The sequence below is a fragment of the Gekko japonicus genome, unplaced genomic scaffold (assembly GCF_001447785.1).
Source record: "Gekko japonicus isolate JY-2015 unplaced genomic scaffold, Gekko_japonicus_V1.1 scaffold217, whole genome shotgun sequence".
In the NCBI taxonomy this organism is placed as follows: Eukaryota; Metazoa; Chordata; class Lepidosauria; order Squamata; family Gekkonidae; genus Gekko; species Gekko japonicus.
Genome location: NW_015164188.1, coordinates 2,738 through 21,363, shown reverse-complemented (window position 1 = coordinate 21,363; position 18,626 = coordinate 2,738). Strand labels below are relative to the sequence as shown.

At 40.3% G+C, this 18,626-nt stretch overlaps 1 protein-coding gene across 1 annotated transcript in view; it reads right to left on the bottom strand.

Moving 5' to 3' along the window:
• SLC4A7 (solute carrier family 4, sodium bicarbonate cotransporter, member 7) overlaps nucleotides 1-18,040 on the bottom strand; it is a gene marked incomplete at its 5' end in the record, with an annotated part of 56,037 nt that extends 37,997 nt beyond the window's left edge. Inside the window, 4 exons of the mRNA XM_015408233.1 lie at nucleotides 5,856-5,971; nucleotides 14,311-14,499; nucleotides 16,487-16,647; nucleotides 17,902-18,040. Coding sequence (XP_015263719.1) covers nucleotides 5,856-5,971; nucleotides 14,311-14,499; nucleotides 16,487-16,647; nucleotides 17,902-18,040 — 605 coding nt within the window. The remainder of the gene's footprint in view (nucleotides 1-5,855; nucleotides 5,972-14,310; nucleotides 14,500-16,486; nucleotides 16,648-17,901) is intronic.
• Nucleotides 18,041-18,626: the final 586 nt, after the last annotated feature.

Below are 18,626 nucleotides of genomic sequence, written 5' to 3'. Positions count from 1 at the left end.
GGGCAGAAGTGTAGACAATCTTTCCCAGGGACAACTGACTAACATACCCAAACAAGGATTCAGTCTTTCTCAACCCCCTGGTCCTGTCCATATAGAAAACTCAAAGCCCTACGCACGTCTAGATGATGCCAGACTGTCACCATCTCATGGCCAGGGTTTGAAGAAAAGGAGGGAAGTACCATATCTTCCTATCTATGGAACCAGGAGTTAACTTTGGGGATGAACGCTGGGGCTGGTCTGAGGACAACCCTGTCGTTGTAGAAAGGACATAAATATGTGTGTGCCGACAAAGCTCTCAGCCCCAAAACCTGCGTGCTGAAGTGATCCCCACTAAGAAATTGTTTTCAGAGTAATATCTTTCATGGGACATGATGCCATTGGTTCAAACAGCTCCTTGCATAGTGCTCGTAGCACTGCATTAAATTCCATGCGGAGAACCTGTGAACCTGTGGTGGATTGAGGAGGGAGGCCCTACCTTTCCTAGCCCCTCCAACCGTGGAAAGGTCCATTACCTGTCGCCTTAGAGAACTAGTACTCAACCCTTTACTCAGACCCTGTTGGAGAAACGCCATTCCCATCTGCGTCCACATCGGGTCCATCCCTGCTCTCCACACCAGTTGGAAGATGTTTGTCACGATCTGTCATATATCTTGGTCATAGAAGATTTTCTGGATGCCAAGAGCATGGAAACCACCTCTGTCTCATATCCTAGCGCTGCGAACTGTCTCCCTCTCAACCTCCATGCTGTGAGTTGTAGCATGTCCAGTTGCAGATGAACGGTCATCCCCTGAGACAGAAGGTCCCGTCTGAGAGGCAGCTGCCATAGATCCTGTCTGGATAGGCTCATGAGGACCTGGAACCACAACCTCCATAGGCAAAAGGGTGTCATCAGAATCACATCTGCTCTTTAATCTATCGCCTGCTGTACCACTCTGGGAAATAGTTAGGAGCGACAAGGCATAGTGTAGAGTTCTTGGCCATGCTAGGAACAGGGCGTCTATTCCTAGTGCCCCTTTCATGTGAGTTTTGGATGTAAACTTTTTTTTTTAACTTGATGGTCTGTCTCTACGTGAAAGGATCTACCTCTGCCTTCCAAATCTTTCGCTGATCTGTTGGAAGGCGTCCCTCTGTTAACACGTTTCTCTTCCTGCCATATGTGTGACCTTTAAGGACAGCACATGCTCCTCTGCCCATTGCATCACTTGCATTGCTTCCCGGTGTAGCCGTTGGGATTGCATGTCTCCCTATCTGTTAATATAGACTGCCTACCAGTTGCGTCTGCAGGCGAGCCAGGGTCAACTTTATGGTCCCAAGTTCCAGGAAGTTGATGCTCTTGGATGTTTCCGGCTTCGACCAGGTGTCTTGACCATGTGTCCCATGGGGTTTACTTAGAAGTATCCCTTCTGTGAACAGAGTCGGAACTAGCCACTATTGTAACTCTGTCCATACAGACTGTGGTAACTCTACCTTCTTGACTATCTTGTAGTCTATTTCCTTCTGGTAGTGAATAAAGAAAATGCTGCAGGGTTCTCATATGAACTCTAGGCCACGGTAGTAGATCTTGGCACGACACCATCATGCCCAGGAGACATGCTAGGGTCATCACCTCCAGTGTCTAAATGTTCAGGACCTGATGAAAGATAAGTGAGAAATTTTACTAACCGCTCCTGGAACAAAAGAACCCTGTCCTGTCTTGTGTCTATCCACACTCCCAAGTGTGTAATTACTTGAGGTGGCTCCAGGGTCCTCTTCTCCCTGTTAATAACACAACCTTGTAGTAAGGTAAAGGTAAAGGTTCCCTTGCTCAAAAGCCAGCCAAACCGACTCTAGGGTTGCGGTGCTCATCTCAGTTTCAAAGCCGAAGAGCCAGCGCTGTCCGAAGACATTTCCATGGTCATGTGGCCAGCATGACTAAACACTAAATACTTGGATTATAAAGTCCAAGTGTAGGCTCACCTGGTGACTGGACTCTGCCTGGATCAAAACGTCTTCCAAGTAAGGAAAACAGGACCACTCCTCTCAGACTTAGGAAGGCCACTAGTGTCCCCAGGACCTTGGAGGCAAGGACCTGAGTCCAGAGGGCGAGGCTCAATATTGGAAATGTTTGCTGTGATATGTGAACCTTAGAAACCTCCTGTGATTATCCCTTGTCAGGATGTGCAGATAGGCTTCCGCCAGGTCTATGGAGACCATGAAGTCCCCTGCATGTATGGAGGAAAAAGATGGACCTCAACATTTTTTTGAACTTTCCTGATTGCACACGTTTGTTGAGCCACTTCAAGATGGCCCTATTGTTCCCATTCTTCTTGGGGATCGTAAAGGGATGGAATAAATTCCTAGCGACCTCTCTGTCTCGGGCACCATCTCTATCATTCCAATGTCCAACAGATGTTAGATGGCCTGTAACATCATCTGGTGTTTTTCCTGGTGAACTTTCCCTTGAGATCTCCAAGAAACGTTGCTTGGAACTCTTTTGAACTCTAGTGCGTAGCCATGGGCCAGCGTCTCCAGGAACCACTTGTGCGACACAGCCTGGTGCCACTGCCCAGAGAAACTATCCTCTTGTGCCTATATCTTCCATTTGTTGTTTATCATCACGACTGAGGTCTCAAAATGACTGTGGTCTCCTTCTAGAATTCATATCCTTCTTCTTTGATGGTAGCACCCATGACTTGCTTTCCCCCTCCACACCTTGCCAGTTCTCAATGGATACAGTCCTACCGTGGTTTAGCCGACCAGGTAGACTGCGCAGGAGACACTTCCCTCCTCGCCACGATCTGGAACAAGGAGGGGGCTCCATTCCAATGCCGAAAGGGACGGCGACAGAGATTCTGCACCACCCTCGGCCGCCTCTCTTGCCTCTGCTCTCCCCAGGCTCTTCACTGAGTGTCTGTCCCCAAAACCGCTGCATGCCACCGCAGCTGGATGGGGGGGAGAGCAGTTTACCGCTGCCTTCCCAGCGGGGTCCAAGGCGTTCCTCTCAGCGCCATGACAGCCTGGGGGCCTCCCAGGACTGCCGGCACCGGATCCATTGTAATTCGAGGCCTGCAGCTCTCGAATATGTTTTAGGGCTGGAAGGTAAGTACCTTCTCCCATTGCCCTTTAGGTCTCTGCTTCTTCTTCTAACCTTCTGGTGTCTTCTGGGATCTTCGTGCTCTTCAGAGCACCACCAGCACGCCCTGCTCAGAAGGCAGGGCCAGTAAGACTGGGGATCAGAGGATAAGCCCCTCCCCTTTGGGATCAAAGTTTGCCGGCCCTGCCTACGGAAGGGGGAGGTGCTTTCCCAGGAGTAAGGAGTCAAGGACTGCCCCACTCCTGGACCACCGGAGAAATTCCCCTTTCTGGATCTCGTCTCACAGCATAGAGAATGGGAAGATTGTTGCCAAAGTTCTGTTGTAATTAATGGGAACCCAAAACATTCCCATTTCAGTGTGGTTGAGCAGATCAGGAGGACTTTACTCTTGGCACAGTTTACAGTCTGAACCAAAGGAGGCATAAGATTCCTAAGCAATTCCTTGATTTTTGTTATTATGTCCTCTTGTTCTTATGCTCACAATGGCCCATGCATCTGTTTATCCAAACAGCTTCCTTATATTTGTATCTTTACTTTTAAGAGCCATCTCCTAACACTTGGGGAAAAAATGAAAATATTAATTATTCTCTATGAAAATATTAATTATTCTCTTTTGAGTGAGTTTCTAGTGTATTTATTTAGAAAATAGTTCAGAGACAGGACACACATATATAGCATGTGTGTGCACAAGGCTGGATTCCAAGTAGTGCCCACCGAAGTCATTGGTAAATTTTTCCCATCTCTCCCTTTCTCCAGTAGCCACCCATAAGCTTTGAAAAGGTAATGCCAAAAAGGTTGAGGGATGTGCATATATGAAGCTATACAACATGTGTGTCCACCCTGAAGAGAGAGAAAAGTAAGCAGAATCACCCTCTGCCTCTTCTGTCAGCTGATTTAACTCACTTTCCCCTCTTCAGTGCAGTCACCAGTGTTGTGCAGCTGTTCATCCTCCAACCTTTGGCATTGCCTTTTCATGGCTCAGGGGTGCCTGCTGGGGAAAGGTGCCTCTGCCAGTGTTTATGACTACCTCTGCTAGCATCTTCCACTGGCACTGCATATACTAGGATATATCCCAGAAAGGAGTCTCACACAAATAATGCATTTCCAAAAACATCACCTAAACACAGCAAACCAAAGAAGGTTGGAATAATAGATAAATGAAAGTGTAGCAGCAGCAAGCACCAAAATATACAACCAATGCCTTCCTAAATAAACACCAGGAGACATGCATGAAGAAGTCAGGTGTCTTTTTGAAGAAAATAATTCCATAGTGTAGGAACAACAGCAGAGAATGCTCTGTTCTACATGCCTAATCATCTTGTCTTTATTCACAAGTCCTGCAGAGCTGAGCAACATCAGCCAATCTCAATGTATTAACAATTTCTCTAAAAGTAATGTTTCTAAATGTAAACACACCTCAAAACCAAGACTATTTCTGTACATTACACCCTGTAGGAACAGAGGTGAGATGTTAATGTAGAGGGGCAATAATGAGTACTACCAAACTGGATGGGGTCACTAATGAGAGACATGCGGGTTTCATTTTACCCCATAATTCAAGCAGTGTATTATGTATAAAATTATGAAAGCTCAAATACAAATACCCCCAAAAGAAAAGGCACATGGATAGTTGGTCATTCCTATGCACTATGTTTGACTGAAGTCAATAGCTATTGTTGGTACTCTTAAGAACACCTGATGCTTCTGGGGAAAAGCCAAATACTGTGAACTAACAAAATTTTCAGCAAAAATCATTCAAAACATGAACAACAAGTATATTTTCTTATGAAGTTGACATCCTCAATCATTTTGGTCCAAAAAACAGATAATACTGCAGTCCAATTTATATATATATGCCTTTGGCATGGTTTGCAAATTTTTATTACAGTAATACATGTCTACTGGAATAGTATTGCATATGAAACTGCTTTTTAGTGATAGTCCTTTCCCAGCCCTGGTAACTAGGATATTTTAACTGAAGGGTTTGCGATCTGCGCCCAGCTGATTGGTTGTAAGTGTGGAACTTGTTTTAAAACCTGCATCTGTGTTATTATTCAGAGTCAGTATTTACATTTTTATTTTTTAAACATGTATTGCTCTTGCTGAAAACAGATATAATTGTAAGAGCCTGAAGGTTACTGCTCTGTATAGGGTAAGATAATAATTGGAACTTTAGTAAATCTTTGATTGCTTACAGCCTTCTGTTTTTAAACTTTAATGATAAAAAATTTAAAAAATTATACTTAGATATTTCCTGAATTCAATTTGAAACATTGAAAAAACCTGGCCACATTGAATAGGATTTTTCTTAAGATTAGAATGGTATTTTGTATCATTGTGAATTATATACATTTCAAACAGATACTATATATGGCATAAAAAAGAATAGAATTCTCTTAATGACTTACTGAAACTGTATTTTGTGTGCACTTCAAATAGACATTATTCACTGCACTTACAAGTTGTTTGACTGTTGAGACTTTAGGGTCTGATGTTCACAGCTGTGTTTTTTTTATATTGTGTCTGCAACATTAGACCGTGTTTATCATTATTGTTTATTGTTAACTAAAGACAGAACATGGGATCTTACAAATGTAAACCAGGTGCTTTATCGTGGAAGCATAACCCTTCACCACTCCTTAAAGAAGAGAAATATTAGACCATACTGCGTGCAAGAATCTTAACATGGAAGCTAATTATCTTAAAATAACTATCCTCAGAGTAATATTTAGCTTTAATTCACATAGATCTTCTCCCATCTCCAAACAACGTAGTCATTTACCTTGCTGAAATCAACAGTGCTGTTTTCTCTGCTTCCTCCTGTTCCACTGCTTTTAATATCTCCACTTTTTCCAGTATCCAAATTACCAGGAGCTGACTGTGGTGATGCTAAGAGTCCTAGAAAAAGATTATACAAGCATGTTCAGAATTGCATCTATGGAAAACAGAGCTAGTGGCATAATGACAAAGTGGCAGCTTTCTAAAAGCGAATGTGGAAGTTAATAAACAAAAGGTGCATTAGTATCAAAAATGCCACACAAAACAAGTTATTTTCTTCTGAAAAACAATGAATGCTTGTTAAAAGTTAAAATTAGATGTTGCCTAAATGATGGCCTTTTGCAGAAAAAGCACCAGAACAAAAGTGTCAGTTACTTTGTTTTTAAAAAAGAACATAAGAATGTAAATCTAACCACCAATATTTTGTGAGTGGATCGTGCATCAGAGGTATTTCAAAATTTCTTTAAGTCTGAAAAACCACAAAATAAAAATTACTTTAGAATATCTAGTAGTAACACCTAGTTTGCTACGAGGTTGAAGCCCAAGGATTTCATCTACCAGCCATTAGTCAAAAGTTTTTTAAAAAGTAAAAGGACACTAGCCATGATCCAAGTAATTCATTTACACATAAAGAAGGAAATTATGCACACAAATAGAGCTTCCTTTGGGATTCTTTCTAGTCGTTTCTGTTCCCCAAAAGGCAAGTTTCTATTCAGTTTAAAAAGTAACTTTCTTCCTCAGCAGCAGGATTGGTTATAAATCACAAACTTCAAAGAAAATCCTCACAGTAAAAGCAGCTCCATATTTGCACTATTATATTTTTGGACTTAGCAATGGTTACCTGTCCTACTAGCATGCTTCTGCAAAGAAGGCCGGTACACTGATTTAAATAAATAAATAAATTGCTGCAGTCTGAAACCTTGGCTGCATTCAAACATGAAACAAACTAAACTAAATCCTTGGGTTTGTGCACTCCTTCCCTACTCCCTTCTAGCCAAGCCTGAGGACTTCCTTGTTCATCTGTCTCTTCCCTGCCCCTGTACCCCCCTTTCCCATATTTCCTATTTTCCTCCTTCTGGTTGCCCCCACAGGCTCACAGTTCCCTGCTTACTTCTTCCCTTTCCACCCATCAACCAGCCTTTTATCTGCCTCCCATCTTCAGCTATATTTATTATTTATTCATTTATACCCTGCCTTTTTCCACAATGGGGACCAAAGTAGCTTAAGTCATTCAACTCTCCACCATTTTACCCTCAGAGCCATCCTGTGAGGTAGATGAAGCTAAATATGTCTAACTGGCCCAAGATCACTTGGCGAACTTCCACGGCAGAATAGGAATTCGAATTTGGGTCTCCAAGATCCTAGGCTGAAATTCTAGCCATTATACCATGATGGCTTTTGTGGGGTGGCTGTGTTGAAGACTAGCAAGGAGCTGGGCCTGGGTGAGTCATGCAAGTCAGGTCATAGCAGGTTGCATGGCAGTTCTTGCCAGGCATAGTTTCACTAAGTCTTCCCTCAAAGGCCACAACAGCCCTGGAAAGGACCCTCCCCATGCCTTTTACTGACAGACACCAAGTCTTCAACTGGCAATAGCATTGTAGTTGCCCAGCAATGGCCACAGAACACATTTGTTTCTAAAGCTACAGCTTCTATTACTGGGGGTGGGGGGAACTTAACTCCCCATTATGATTATTTTTTTAGAGTTCAGATTTTTCTGCAAAGCTGAGGCTTTTCTCAGGCTTGTAGAACAAGCTGTTCATGGCTCCAGTTGCCAGATTTAAGTATCCATAGATTTGGCAATGCTGAGAATTAGATATAGTGCTACAAGTTCCCAAGAGTTCCAAATTGGGTTCTTTTATAAGCTGCAGCATTTCTCACCTACAAAACAGGATTATACTATGGTCTGGTTTAACTCTACTATAGAATGCTGGTTTGTTTGCAAGAAGGAAGGAAGCACACAAACCTAATGATTTCCTGGCTCATTTTTGTCAAATTATGGGGGTTTTCCATGGCATATGAAAACAGTGACTGTCTCTTTGTAGTAGAACCCATATGAAGTTATCTTAAGATTCAGGACTGAGCAAGGGTTTCTCATATCCAAACATAACATCATTGAATGCAGAAGTTATCAAAGCCTAAAGAAGAATAAATTGGCTCAGAGAAGCCAATTCAAACTCCAGTGTTTAGTATTCATTAAGAAAGGCAAGTCATGCACTCTTCATATAAATTTGAATTTCAAAGGGAAACAGTTCCTTGTTCATAAAATTTGTTTTGCATATTAAGCCCATGAAGCTATTCCCATAATGTACTACCATATGAAATACATTATTTTAAAAGCAAGCAGTAAAGTTTATACTTTTGAACTTCCTACCATAATTAGTTAATTTGGATTGTTCATGATGATGCAGATAGGACAAGAATGAATTCAAACAAAACACTCACACTAAGTCATTGCAATAACATGAACTCTACAAAAATAAATGCTCTACTTGGATGGAAAATTCCCAAATTCATCTATTTTCCTTTGATTTTCAAGCAGCCATGCTGAATATTCAGACTAGCTTTGCCCTGTCTGAAATCTAACATGTCTGACCATGAACGACCATCTCCTAAAGCATGCCAAATAGAGCACGAGGAAACCATATCTAAAATCAAGGACAGCTATGACAAAGATTACAGATCCCTGTCTATCTTTTAAACTGAACACGGCCCCAATTCAAACCTGTTTTGATCATGGAAGGAAGAAGGGATTTAATATCTTCACATTCTCTTCCATTAATAAGCCAGGTTCCCCAAACAGTTATTAGCATGTTACACAAAACAGAAAATTTTTCCCCTTTAAAACAATACAACTGCAAGGAGCATGGTTTTTATTAACAAACGGGAGCAGAAACTGAAGGGTTAAATCTCTACTCTTCCTGCACAGTCCCAATTAGGGCTGCACATGCAATTCGCTTTTGAGAGACTGATGAACGTCTGTGATCTCTGACACATTTGTTTTGGCCACTTCCAAGAGCTATTTGGGAAACACTGATAAGCACCAGACTACATACTTGAACACATACATGAACACATGAAGCTGCCTTATTCTGGATCAGATCCTCTATCCATCAATGTCAGTACTGTCTGCTCAGACTGGCAGTGGCTTTCCAGGGTCTCAGTCAGAGGCCTTTCACATTACCTACTGCCTGGTCCTTTTAACTGGAGATGCAGGGAACTGAACCTAGGACCTTCTGCATGCAAAGCAGAGGCTCTACCCACTAAGGCACATACTCTTCCCTAACATACATTTTGGATCATTCCTTCTTCAAATATCCCCTCAGTAGCTTCAAGTCAAAGTGGTGTCTGCTTACATTATTTTGATATAGTTTTTGCTACACCAACACTTCAGACTGCTGTAATATCAATCAAGCCAATATTACACTGCTATTAATACCCAGCTACAATATGGAGAAGGCACTTCTGCATTCCACAGAGTTGCAAAAATGCTGGAAAAAGTAATAAGCACAAAAATCAGCACCCTAAGAATCTCAGATATTATTTTTAAAAGCATCTTGCCATTCTACTATAAAGATGGGATTTAGAAGAGCTTATTAAAATGTTAGACTACCTATGCCACAGTCAGACTATAGTTTAAATTATCAGCAGTCCCATCCTAAGCAGGTCTTTTCAGAATCCTTCGCATGTCTGTTTGACAGGACTTACTCCCAGAACAGTGTTCTTAGGATGCACTGCTAATTAACACAGGCATGGGATCAATTGTTTGGGTCCTTCTGCTAGATTTGTATGCTACAGGTAAATTATGCAAAGGAAATACACGCAAATGTTCTTAATTTATATAGATAATAGAGTTTTGCCTTTTCAGTGCAGAATTTCACTGTATTTGTTTGAATTTCATACCTATCTTTTAGCCTTAATACCAGCTCCCTGCCCCAGGTACCATATAGCACAAAATACAGAAGCCCAGGTTTATACTTCAACAGGTAAAAAGCCTCTTAGCTGCAGATGAAGCTTGCATGCAACATAAACTATACTGATTCTCTCTGTGTGTCTCTCTCTTTCAGAGTTATATATAGAACATGACCACAAAATTCAAGTCATAAAGTAATCTGGAAATTTGGTTTTAAGAAAGGAACAGGAACATTAATTTAAAAATGTGTTAGGCATGATAACTGGAGTACTTTGCAAGTACTCAGGATGCTTCATCGGGGGGTGTTTAAAAAGTGCCAAAATGCTGGACTTTTGTACTATATTCTCTCTCTTTGCTCTGAGGTACTGCCATTTCAGGAATTTGGCATTGTTACATCCACTAAATTTTGCCCTTTACTTCCATAAAATCTGTTGTGGGTACATATGACCATTAGAGGCTTGGATATCTTGGAAAGGCAAACTTCAGGAATACTACATCACTGTTGGGCATAAAGTCAGACTGATGTCACAGTCTACTGAATCTTCATTCAACCAACACGAATGCTGCACAAGAACAATAAGGATAAGTATGTGTTAAGCAGAAAATAATATAGCTGTAAATGGTCTAAGTATAATGAATGTACTTTTCCAGTTGCTCAGCTATGTCTGCGCATGCCTAATCTTCCTAGGCTGCTGAGGGCAGTTGCCACAACCACAGGTCTTATATACAATAGTGGGACCACGATAAGTGCAGAACAGATACAAAAACAAATAAAATGTGTGTGGCAATATAATATATTCAAACACTTATCAATCTTCTACTAGTATTCATTCCATCAAGGTTACTTGCTGCTTATATCCACTACTAAGAGTCATACATACAAAGTGGACTCAAACTTTGTTCTGCTGCTTCAGACGAACACGGCTACCCACCTGAATATTTCTGAAGAAAGCTGTTACACCCTTCTGAATGTACAAATTATGGCATTGGCTGGCACTTAGTGACTATGAGAATATGGGGTAAGCCTCTGATTATTAACCTTAGGATTAGTGTTAACCAGATTACTTTCTGTTTGAACGATCTGGCAACTTTGATGAAGTCTTTGAAACGTGCTTTATATCCAGATGTACGTTATCTCACCTGCAGCATCTTTGAGACAGGGAGCAAGTCATTTATTGAATGTCTGCAGTTGAAGCTCTGTGGTCACTTAGAAAAATTCTTTTCTATGTGGCTTATTTGTTACTGGAACGTGTTCTGAATTTTGTATGGATATTATAAAAGTATGGTATGACTCTTAATGGATTTTGTAGAAATACTGTATGACTCTTAGTATTGGATGTAAGTAGCAAGTAACCTTAATAGAATGAATACTAGTAAAAGATTGATAAGTGTTTGAATATATTTTATTATATTGCTACACACTTTTTTGTTGTTTTTGTATGTGTACAACCACAGGTCTGGAAGTTTGAAAAGCTATACAACACATATAGCCACATAAGGGCTACCATGCAAGAAGGGGGAAAGAGAAAGAGAGAGAAAGAATGAACACTACAAATGAACACTACCCTGTACTTTTTCCTCAAAGCAGCCCTGCCTCCATAGCACAAGTAAAATACTGCATCAGCTAAAATCCTAGAAGCAATGGATTTTCAGAAACAAGATGGATAAAAGAAGTCATTTTAACCCCATCCATGTCACATAAACACATATTCAACTGTTCCACAAGTCTGTCTGACTGTCTGTCTGCCTCTCGCAATGTAGAGTTAGTTTTGTTCAAAAACTATCACTGATGCTGTGACAGAAGACCATCAATGATCAACACTAAGGAAGTGACTAAGAAAGTGTGCCTTGCTGCTGTTAACAGTGGAGGAGCAACTCTCCAAGTTTCTATCAAGAATTGTCTTATGTCATTATTCTTAGGTTCGCTATAATTTTGTATTGCATTCTTACTAAGTAGTTGGTGTTATTTTTTAAAGACATAATATTTGGTGATCTGTATGGTATGTAAATAACTTCAAAAAGATTTTTTAAATAGAGCAGCTGTTTAGGACTATCTTAAATTTTAAAAATACATACAATAGCTAAAGAGATATTTATTCAGATTAAATGAGGCAGAACTGGCCAATTATATCCTAAAGTTAGAATCCTGATTTAGGGAAAGGATTGGGAGGTAATTTCAAAGCACAGGGCATCTTCTGGTGCAAAAGTATACTTCATACACTCAGGCAAATGAGGTTTAAAAAGAAAAAGGCCACCATTTGGTATCTGAATTTCAAGTTTATAATTCAAAACTTGCTTTATTTCCTTTTAGTTGTGAAATAAAAGGTATTATATTCAAATATTTCACTGTTTTGAACATGTTAAATGTTTGTGTTAATATTTCAGTGTCAGCTGTCATCAGTTTCAGAATACTGGATAAAGTTTTCCATGAAAATACCACATATGAAGAAACGAAGCATGCAAACACTTGTATACAAGTCATGATTGCTCAAGCTGTGTGATAAACTTTGCAGTGCAAGTGATTCAGCTGCAGAAAGCACCACGCATGGACAGTTTGAGTTGAAATAGTTGCCTGGTGTTACGTCACTAATATCCTCTGATGTCTTCTCCTTGCTTTCCTGAGCTTCTAAATCTTCCTCAGGTGGATGAATTATTACTTTGGGGATATCATCATTAGCAGGAGACACTAGGAGTGCAGGACACTGAAGCTCACTCGGCTGTACATTTGCGGGTCCCTTGTGGCCACACCTAGGACTGGATGGTGGCGTGCATTGTGGGGTAGGTAAAGGAGTTGTGCTCCTTGAAGCTGCTGGAGTTCCAGGAAGAAGATAATTGAGAAGAAGGGACAAGCGATTCTCTCCTCTCAGGGAAATATTTGAGGCAGAGAGACCTGCTCGTAAAGAGTGTCGGGAGGCTGAAAGGCCTTCCCCTGAGACAAAACAAATGATAATATTCAGCAGGAAGATAGACGTTGCACATTTCATATTACATAGCTCTAAAAGATTGTTTTACAAACACTAAAAGGTAAGTCACAGTCATAGGTGAGATAAGCAAAATTTGACAGCTTAGCAGAATTTTGATGTTCAAAAAAGTCAGCATTTATTTACAATATCTTCTACCAAATAGCAGAGAAAGGAACAAAAGGATATTACTAATGAAAGCTGTAAGTCAAGAAAGACATGAGAAACACATCATGTTAAGCACCTTTAACAGGTGGTTGTTTTTAATGCAGAAACAACAGCACATGAAGCTCAAAGATACATAAAGAGGGACAGGGGCAGGAGAGAGGCCATCTCTACCCTGATCTAGAATATCAACTAAACATTAACCTTTCTTTTTGTTCCCCAAAGCAAATGCCAGAATTCTAAACAGATCAGGGCCTAGGGACAAGGCAGGCTACATGATTACAATTAGTAATATAAAACACTGTAGAGTGTTGCTCAATTCATTATAAAGCACACCAGATACTTAGACACAACTTTCATTTAAAACCAATTGATAAAATATGGTGTTCTAAATATTTCTATTTTTAATTAACATTTCAGTGTTCCACAGTGTTAACATGGGTACTACTGATATTCATTTATTTTCTTTTTTTCCTTTACATTTTCTATCACTAAAGTTTAGAGGGAGACTACAACAAACTCAGCCAGTAGTGATCAAAGTACGTACCTGAGAAGCCAAACACAGAAGTGATGAATAGAATAGAAAACACAAATATAACATAAATCACACACTGATTACCTGCAATAACTTTAAAGACAACACTGGCCTAAGCTTCAGAAGCTGTACTGGGGTAGGGGAAGGTTAGTAAATAAAAAGCATAATGTCAGGATACTCTGTCATGATATTATACCCCTGCTATATTATAAACAGCTATAAAATAATGTTTGCCCAAGGACTAACCAAGCATATAGTATTGGATCCAACTAGCTTTTCCACTGGTGAAAAGGGATGTGGGAGTCCCCTTTGACCACTAAAAAGGCTGTGCTAGGGAATCATGGGCCCTGTATGGACAAAAAAGCATGTGGAACAGGAACTGTAATGAAGAGAATTAGCAAACAAAAAGCTAACAGGCTCCAATCCATACATTTTTATATGACATCGACACAGAGCATGGCACTGAAAAACCAAGACCACCCTGAAATCAAAAGCAGTACAAGTTTCCTCATCATATAAGTTTTGGATTGCGCCCTTAAAAAGTAAAAAATTATTTGATACATGGCATCACCAAATTTTATAATGACAGGGAGAAGATCTGGAAAACAGACAGAGATTTAATAAAATATCACAGAATACCCACAGCCTTGGTTTTACATGTACCTTTAACTAAACCAACAGGATAGCATAACATTTTGAAGCATACTGAATTACGATTGGTTCAATTCTTGCAGCCAAAAGGAAAACCATTGCTGCAAATAACTTTTTAACCATTTTTTATACATCAAGATTTTTTAACTTTTTTGTTGTACATGTGCTGACTTTTCTCACATCTCTGCATTATATTTGTTAAAGGTTAAAATAAACTGGATGCCACAACTTATCTCACCATTTCTTTCAAGCAAGAGAGGGTCAGAATGTTTCTTGCCTATATCTGCAAAGGACCGCACCAGGGGGATCCGATTACTGAATTTTTTTTCATTCTGATGATGGTGCCTCTTCAGAAGAGCTTCTCTGACACTCTCCCTTGTAGATCCATCCAGTTGACCAGAAGCTATCATGTTATCCAACACCATATCTACCAAAGGCAAAACAAAATTCAGTGAGTTATATGACGTATTTTATTAATACTCCCATCTAAAGTTAATTTAAGACAAATTCCACCTTGACAACTATCCTGCAGCCCTACTATAGTAAATGATGATACTGAAAAAGGACTGCTAAAATTACCCTTGACTTAAAAGTCAAACCTGTACAGATATTTTAAAAACCACCACACTCTAGACACTTGTCACAATCTTAAGATTATCATCAATTGCAATACCATAATTAAATAACACACATTTAGATATCTGCACAGAGGGGGCATAATTCTAAGATAGTAAAAATCACACTAAGAATTATGCTTGACAATCCACTGCTGAAGTCCACAGCATCAGGCTTCAGAGTCCCCCCCAAATGCAGGGGTACCACATGTATTCACACCTGACTACTAACACCTCAGTTACATGTCAGTGCTGCTGCAGTGAATGATGTTGCTCCTTTCTCCCCTGTGTCCACTATGGCAAACAGAGAAATACCACAAATGAAAATAGTAACAGCAATATACTGAGTAATTAAACACCTGTCTGAACTACACTGGGACTTCTAGCCCTACACCCATGATTGGATACAATCCTGGAAACATAAGCAGTTGAAATTCTACTGAAGCAAACAGGGATTAATCAGACTGATCAGGGTAAGACTGCAGCCTTAATTTGCCACAATGCTTCTATGGCAAGTGTAATTTGCATGAATTAAATACTCTCTGGGAGAGCTTTATTTTAGGACCCGTATTCCTTTACATACACATTTTCTGTATTATTCAGTCATTCAAATGCCTAAATATATTTTAGTTTAGATATTATAAGAAACCCCTACCAATTCAGGATCACAAAAGGCACCCTAGACAGTTTTCAGTTCTATAACAATATGATCTACATTTCTAAATAAATATGATTGTCTGCAAAAATATACATTCTTACATTTAAACTCCAAATGCAAAAACTGCCCTTGGCAAAATGACCTCCAGGAGTCCCCTTTTTCTCACATGTGCACACAATCAATGCTCCCTCTAAGCTGTGGAGTCTTGTGAGCAAAAACTCTGCTTTGTGAGCTACTGGCATTAAAATTGTGAGCGAGCAATTTGGCTGCTGCCCAAATTCGTTTGCTCTGGACCCATCCTTCCTGAGCAAAGACAAAAATGTGTGAGCTGGAGGCTAAAAAACTATGAGCTAGCTCATACTAACTCAGTTTAGAGGGAACACTGCGACATAACACCCTGAAGAGAGACCAGAGCATAACTCCCTTGTATTCCTTTAAGCCCTGTTAGCAGGGATAAAACCAGTATAAAAGAACCGCACTCTGCTGTTTCCCTGGGTGCCCCTTCAACAGGAAATGGAAGATTGCCCCAGGGATTTCTGCATTGCCAGAGGGAAGGGCATCCAGGGAAACACTGTTGTTTTACACTGGTGTAAAGAACCATCTAAGTAACAGCTTCTATGAATTTTCTCTTAACCTAGCTGAAACTGATTGGAGGGGTCTTCCAAACTGCCTCCTTCAACTTCTATTTCCAATCCCAATTACCTTTCCCAAGGATGCCCAAATGCACTCATATCATCACATGTAATTTTAATTAAGTATTCACATAGGGATGGCCATGCACCCCAAATCAAACTGAGACAAAATACCCCGAACCTGTAACTGAAAGCTGTTAGCTTTAGTTCCCTTTTTCACCATAACTGTTGGAAACATGAGAAGGCTACAGAAAATCATATCAAGTACAACTCTGTGGCACTTACAACCCCTAGTAATGAAAAACACCATTGTCACCAGGTCTCCACACCTGATAAAGTCTGCGGAATGAAAACCTGAAGTGAGAAGGAAAACAACTTTGTCAAAGATATTGATATGATGAACACTTTGCTCCCTTCATCATGTTTTATTCTTACATAAAGTAATGAGAAATTATTCCTAGGTTTGTAAGAATAACGTTTTTAAAAAACTTAAGTAAATTTTGCCGCAACCTGCTATTTCATCTAGTGTACTGGCTCTCATGTCCAACATGACTGTCCCATTTAGAATACAGCTCCTCAGTTCAAATAGACTATGGAGAGACAGAGTAGCCACGTAGGGTTTGCTCCACCTATCACCACCATCTTCAACATCTTCTTCAAATTTCAGCCATCTAAAACAAAGACACAATGTATATAACACAGTAAATAGTTTTTTACACACTGCTGTTTACCATCTACAGCTACTTTCAAACATGCATTGGTAACCAGCTCCCAACACTGGACAGGGCGCCACTTATACTTGCACCAGTGGTAAAGAGCTTGGGTGTGGTCCTGGATTCCTCACTTTCCAGGGAGCCCCCATTGTAAGATCTGCATTTTTGCATCTGCAGCAGGTCAAGTAACTGGCCTCCTACCTTTCCCCCCATAACCTACCTACAGTGATCCATGCAACGGTCTGCTCCAGGCTGGATTACTATAACTTACTCTACGCAGGGCTACCCTTGAGACTGCTCCAGAAACTGCAGCTGGTCCAAAATGCAGCAGCTCGTCTCCTCACAGAGACACCCCTAGGAGCTTCACTAGCTCAATTGGCTCCCAGTTGAATTCCAGATCAAGTTCAACATCTTGATTCTTACATTTAAAGTCCTATGTGGATTGGGACCAAAATATCTGCACTGCAGATTCTGGACTGTCTCTCTCTATAAATCCCCTGAAGGGCTCTGCACTCTTCCGCCCAACATCTACTGGTTTTCCCTGGCCCCAAATTTGTCAGCCTAGCCTTAACCAGAGTCTTTTCGGCTCTGGCGCCGGCCTGGTGGAATGCCCTCCTTAGTGAAATCCAGGCCCTTCGGGATTTAATGCAGTTCTGCAAGGCCTGTAAAACGGAGATGGTCCACCAGGCCTATAGTTGAGGCAATGACAACTCAACCACAATGGCCTCCCTTGCCCTGCACTGCTCAGCTGAGCTGAGCTATGCCCAGCATCACTGCAGACCATCCTAGCTGCTTACTCACCAACCCACTCTTCCATACTGCTTAGATCTGCAGCTACATCGAAACTGGAACCTCATCCTATTCAGTAAATTGTTTAACTGGTGCCTCTTAAGGTTTTTATGTGTACCAATTTTTTATAAATTTTTAATGATTGTATTCTGCTTTAAATTTTGTATGGTCTTTAGAATATTGTGACCCACCCTGAGCGGTTTTGTGGGGGAGGGCGGGATAAAAGCCAAAATAAATAAATAAACAATTTCTCGGAAAACTGGTATCATTGTTTACAGAACTAGGACAAATCTGTTTATTAGTACTGAACTACAAGAATACTAAACAGGCCTGCAACATATTCTTCAGATGTTCACTTATCTTAATGGATGACAAGGTCAACGTATAAAACACTGACGTTAATATGAACTACCCAAAAGTTACCTGGCAGTTTCTTTCCATTCATATTCTTCCCCTTCTCTAAAACAAAGTTCATCCATTTCCGTAAACAGATCATGGGGGATGTGTTCTTCATCATCATCCTCAGTACCCAGGATAAAGTGTACCCTCTGTGATGGTGTGTCTTGATAGAAATGTCAAAATTTGAGAGGTATTTGTTAATTAAAAAGTCCAAATGGTCAAAACTTTCCCCCCATGCTACTACACTGACAACTACAAAACAACTACTAACCATGGAAGAAATAAAATTAACATCTGATAAAAACATCATCAGTAGTTTATTTACCCTTTGTCACTAAAAGCCTATTATATTAATTAGTTACATCTAATTACAGCTGGAAAAAATCAATTTGATTTAAAAATTACTCCGGATTAACTTTTTTAAAGTTTAACTGTTTCTTGTACAGAAATGCAAATCCCATGTAAAAATTTTAATCAAAAATTTTAGTCAATGATAGCCACATCTATATATCTAATTCCCAACATGCCCCCTCTCTGCAGATATCTAAATCCGCAAATCTGGGGCACATGGAGAGAAAAGAGATTATCCTGCACATGTGGGCTACTCCCCAAGTGTGCAGAAAAATCTAAAAACATCAAAAAACATAAGAGGGCGGTTAAAACCGCCCAAAAAGTATAACAGCATTCACTGCGCCTGTGTAGAGGACAAGCCAGGAGAACGTGCTGGAGAGCCCTAGGGTAGTCACCAC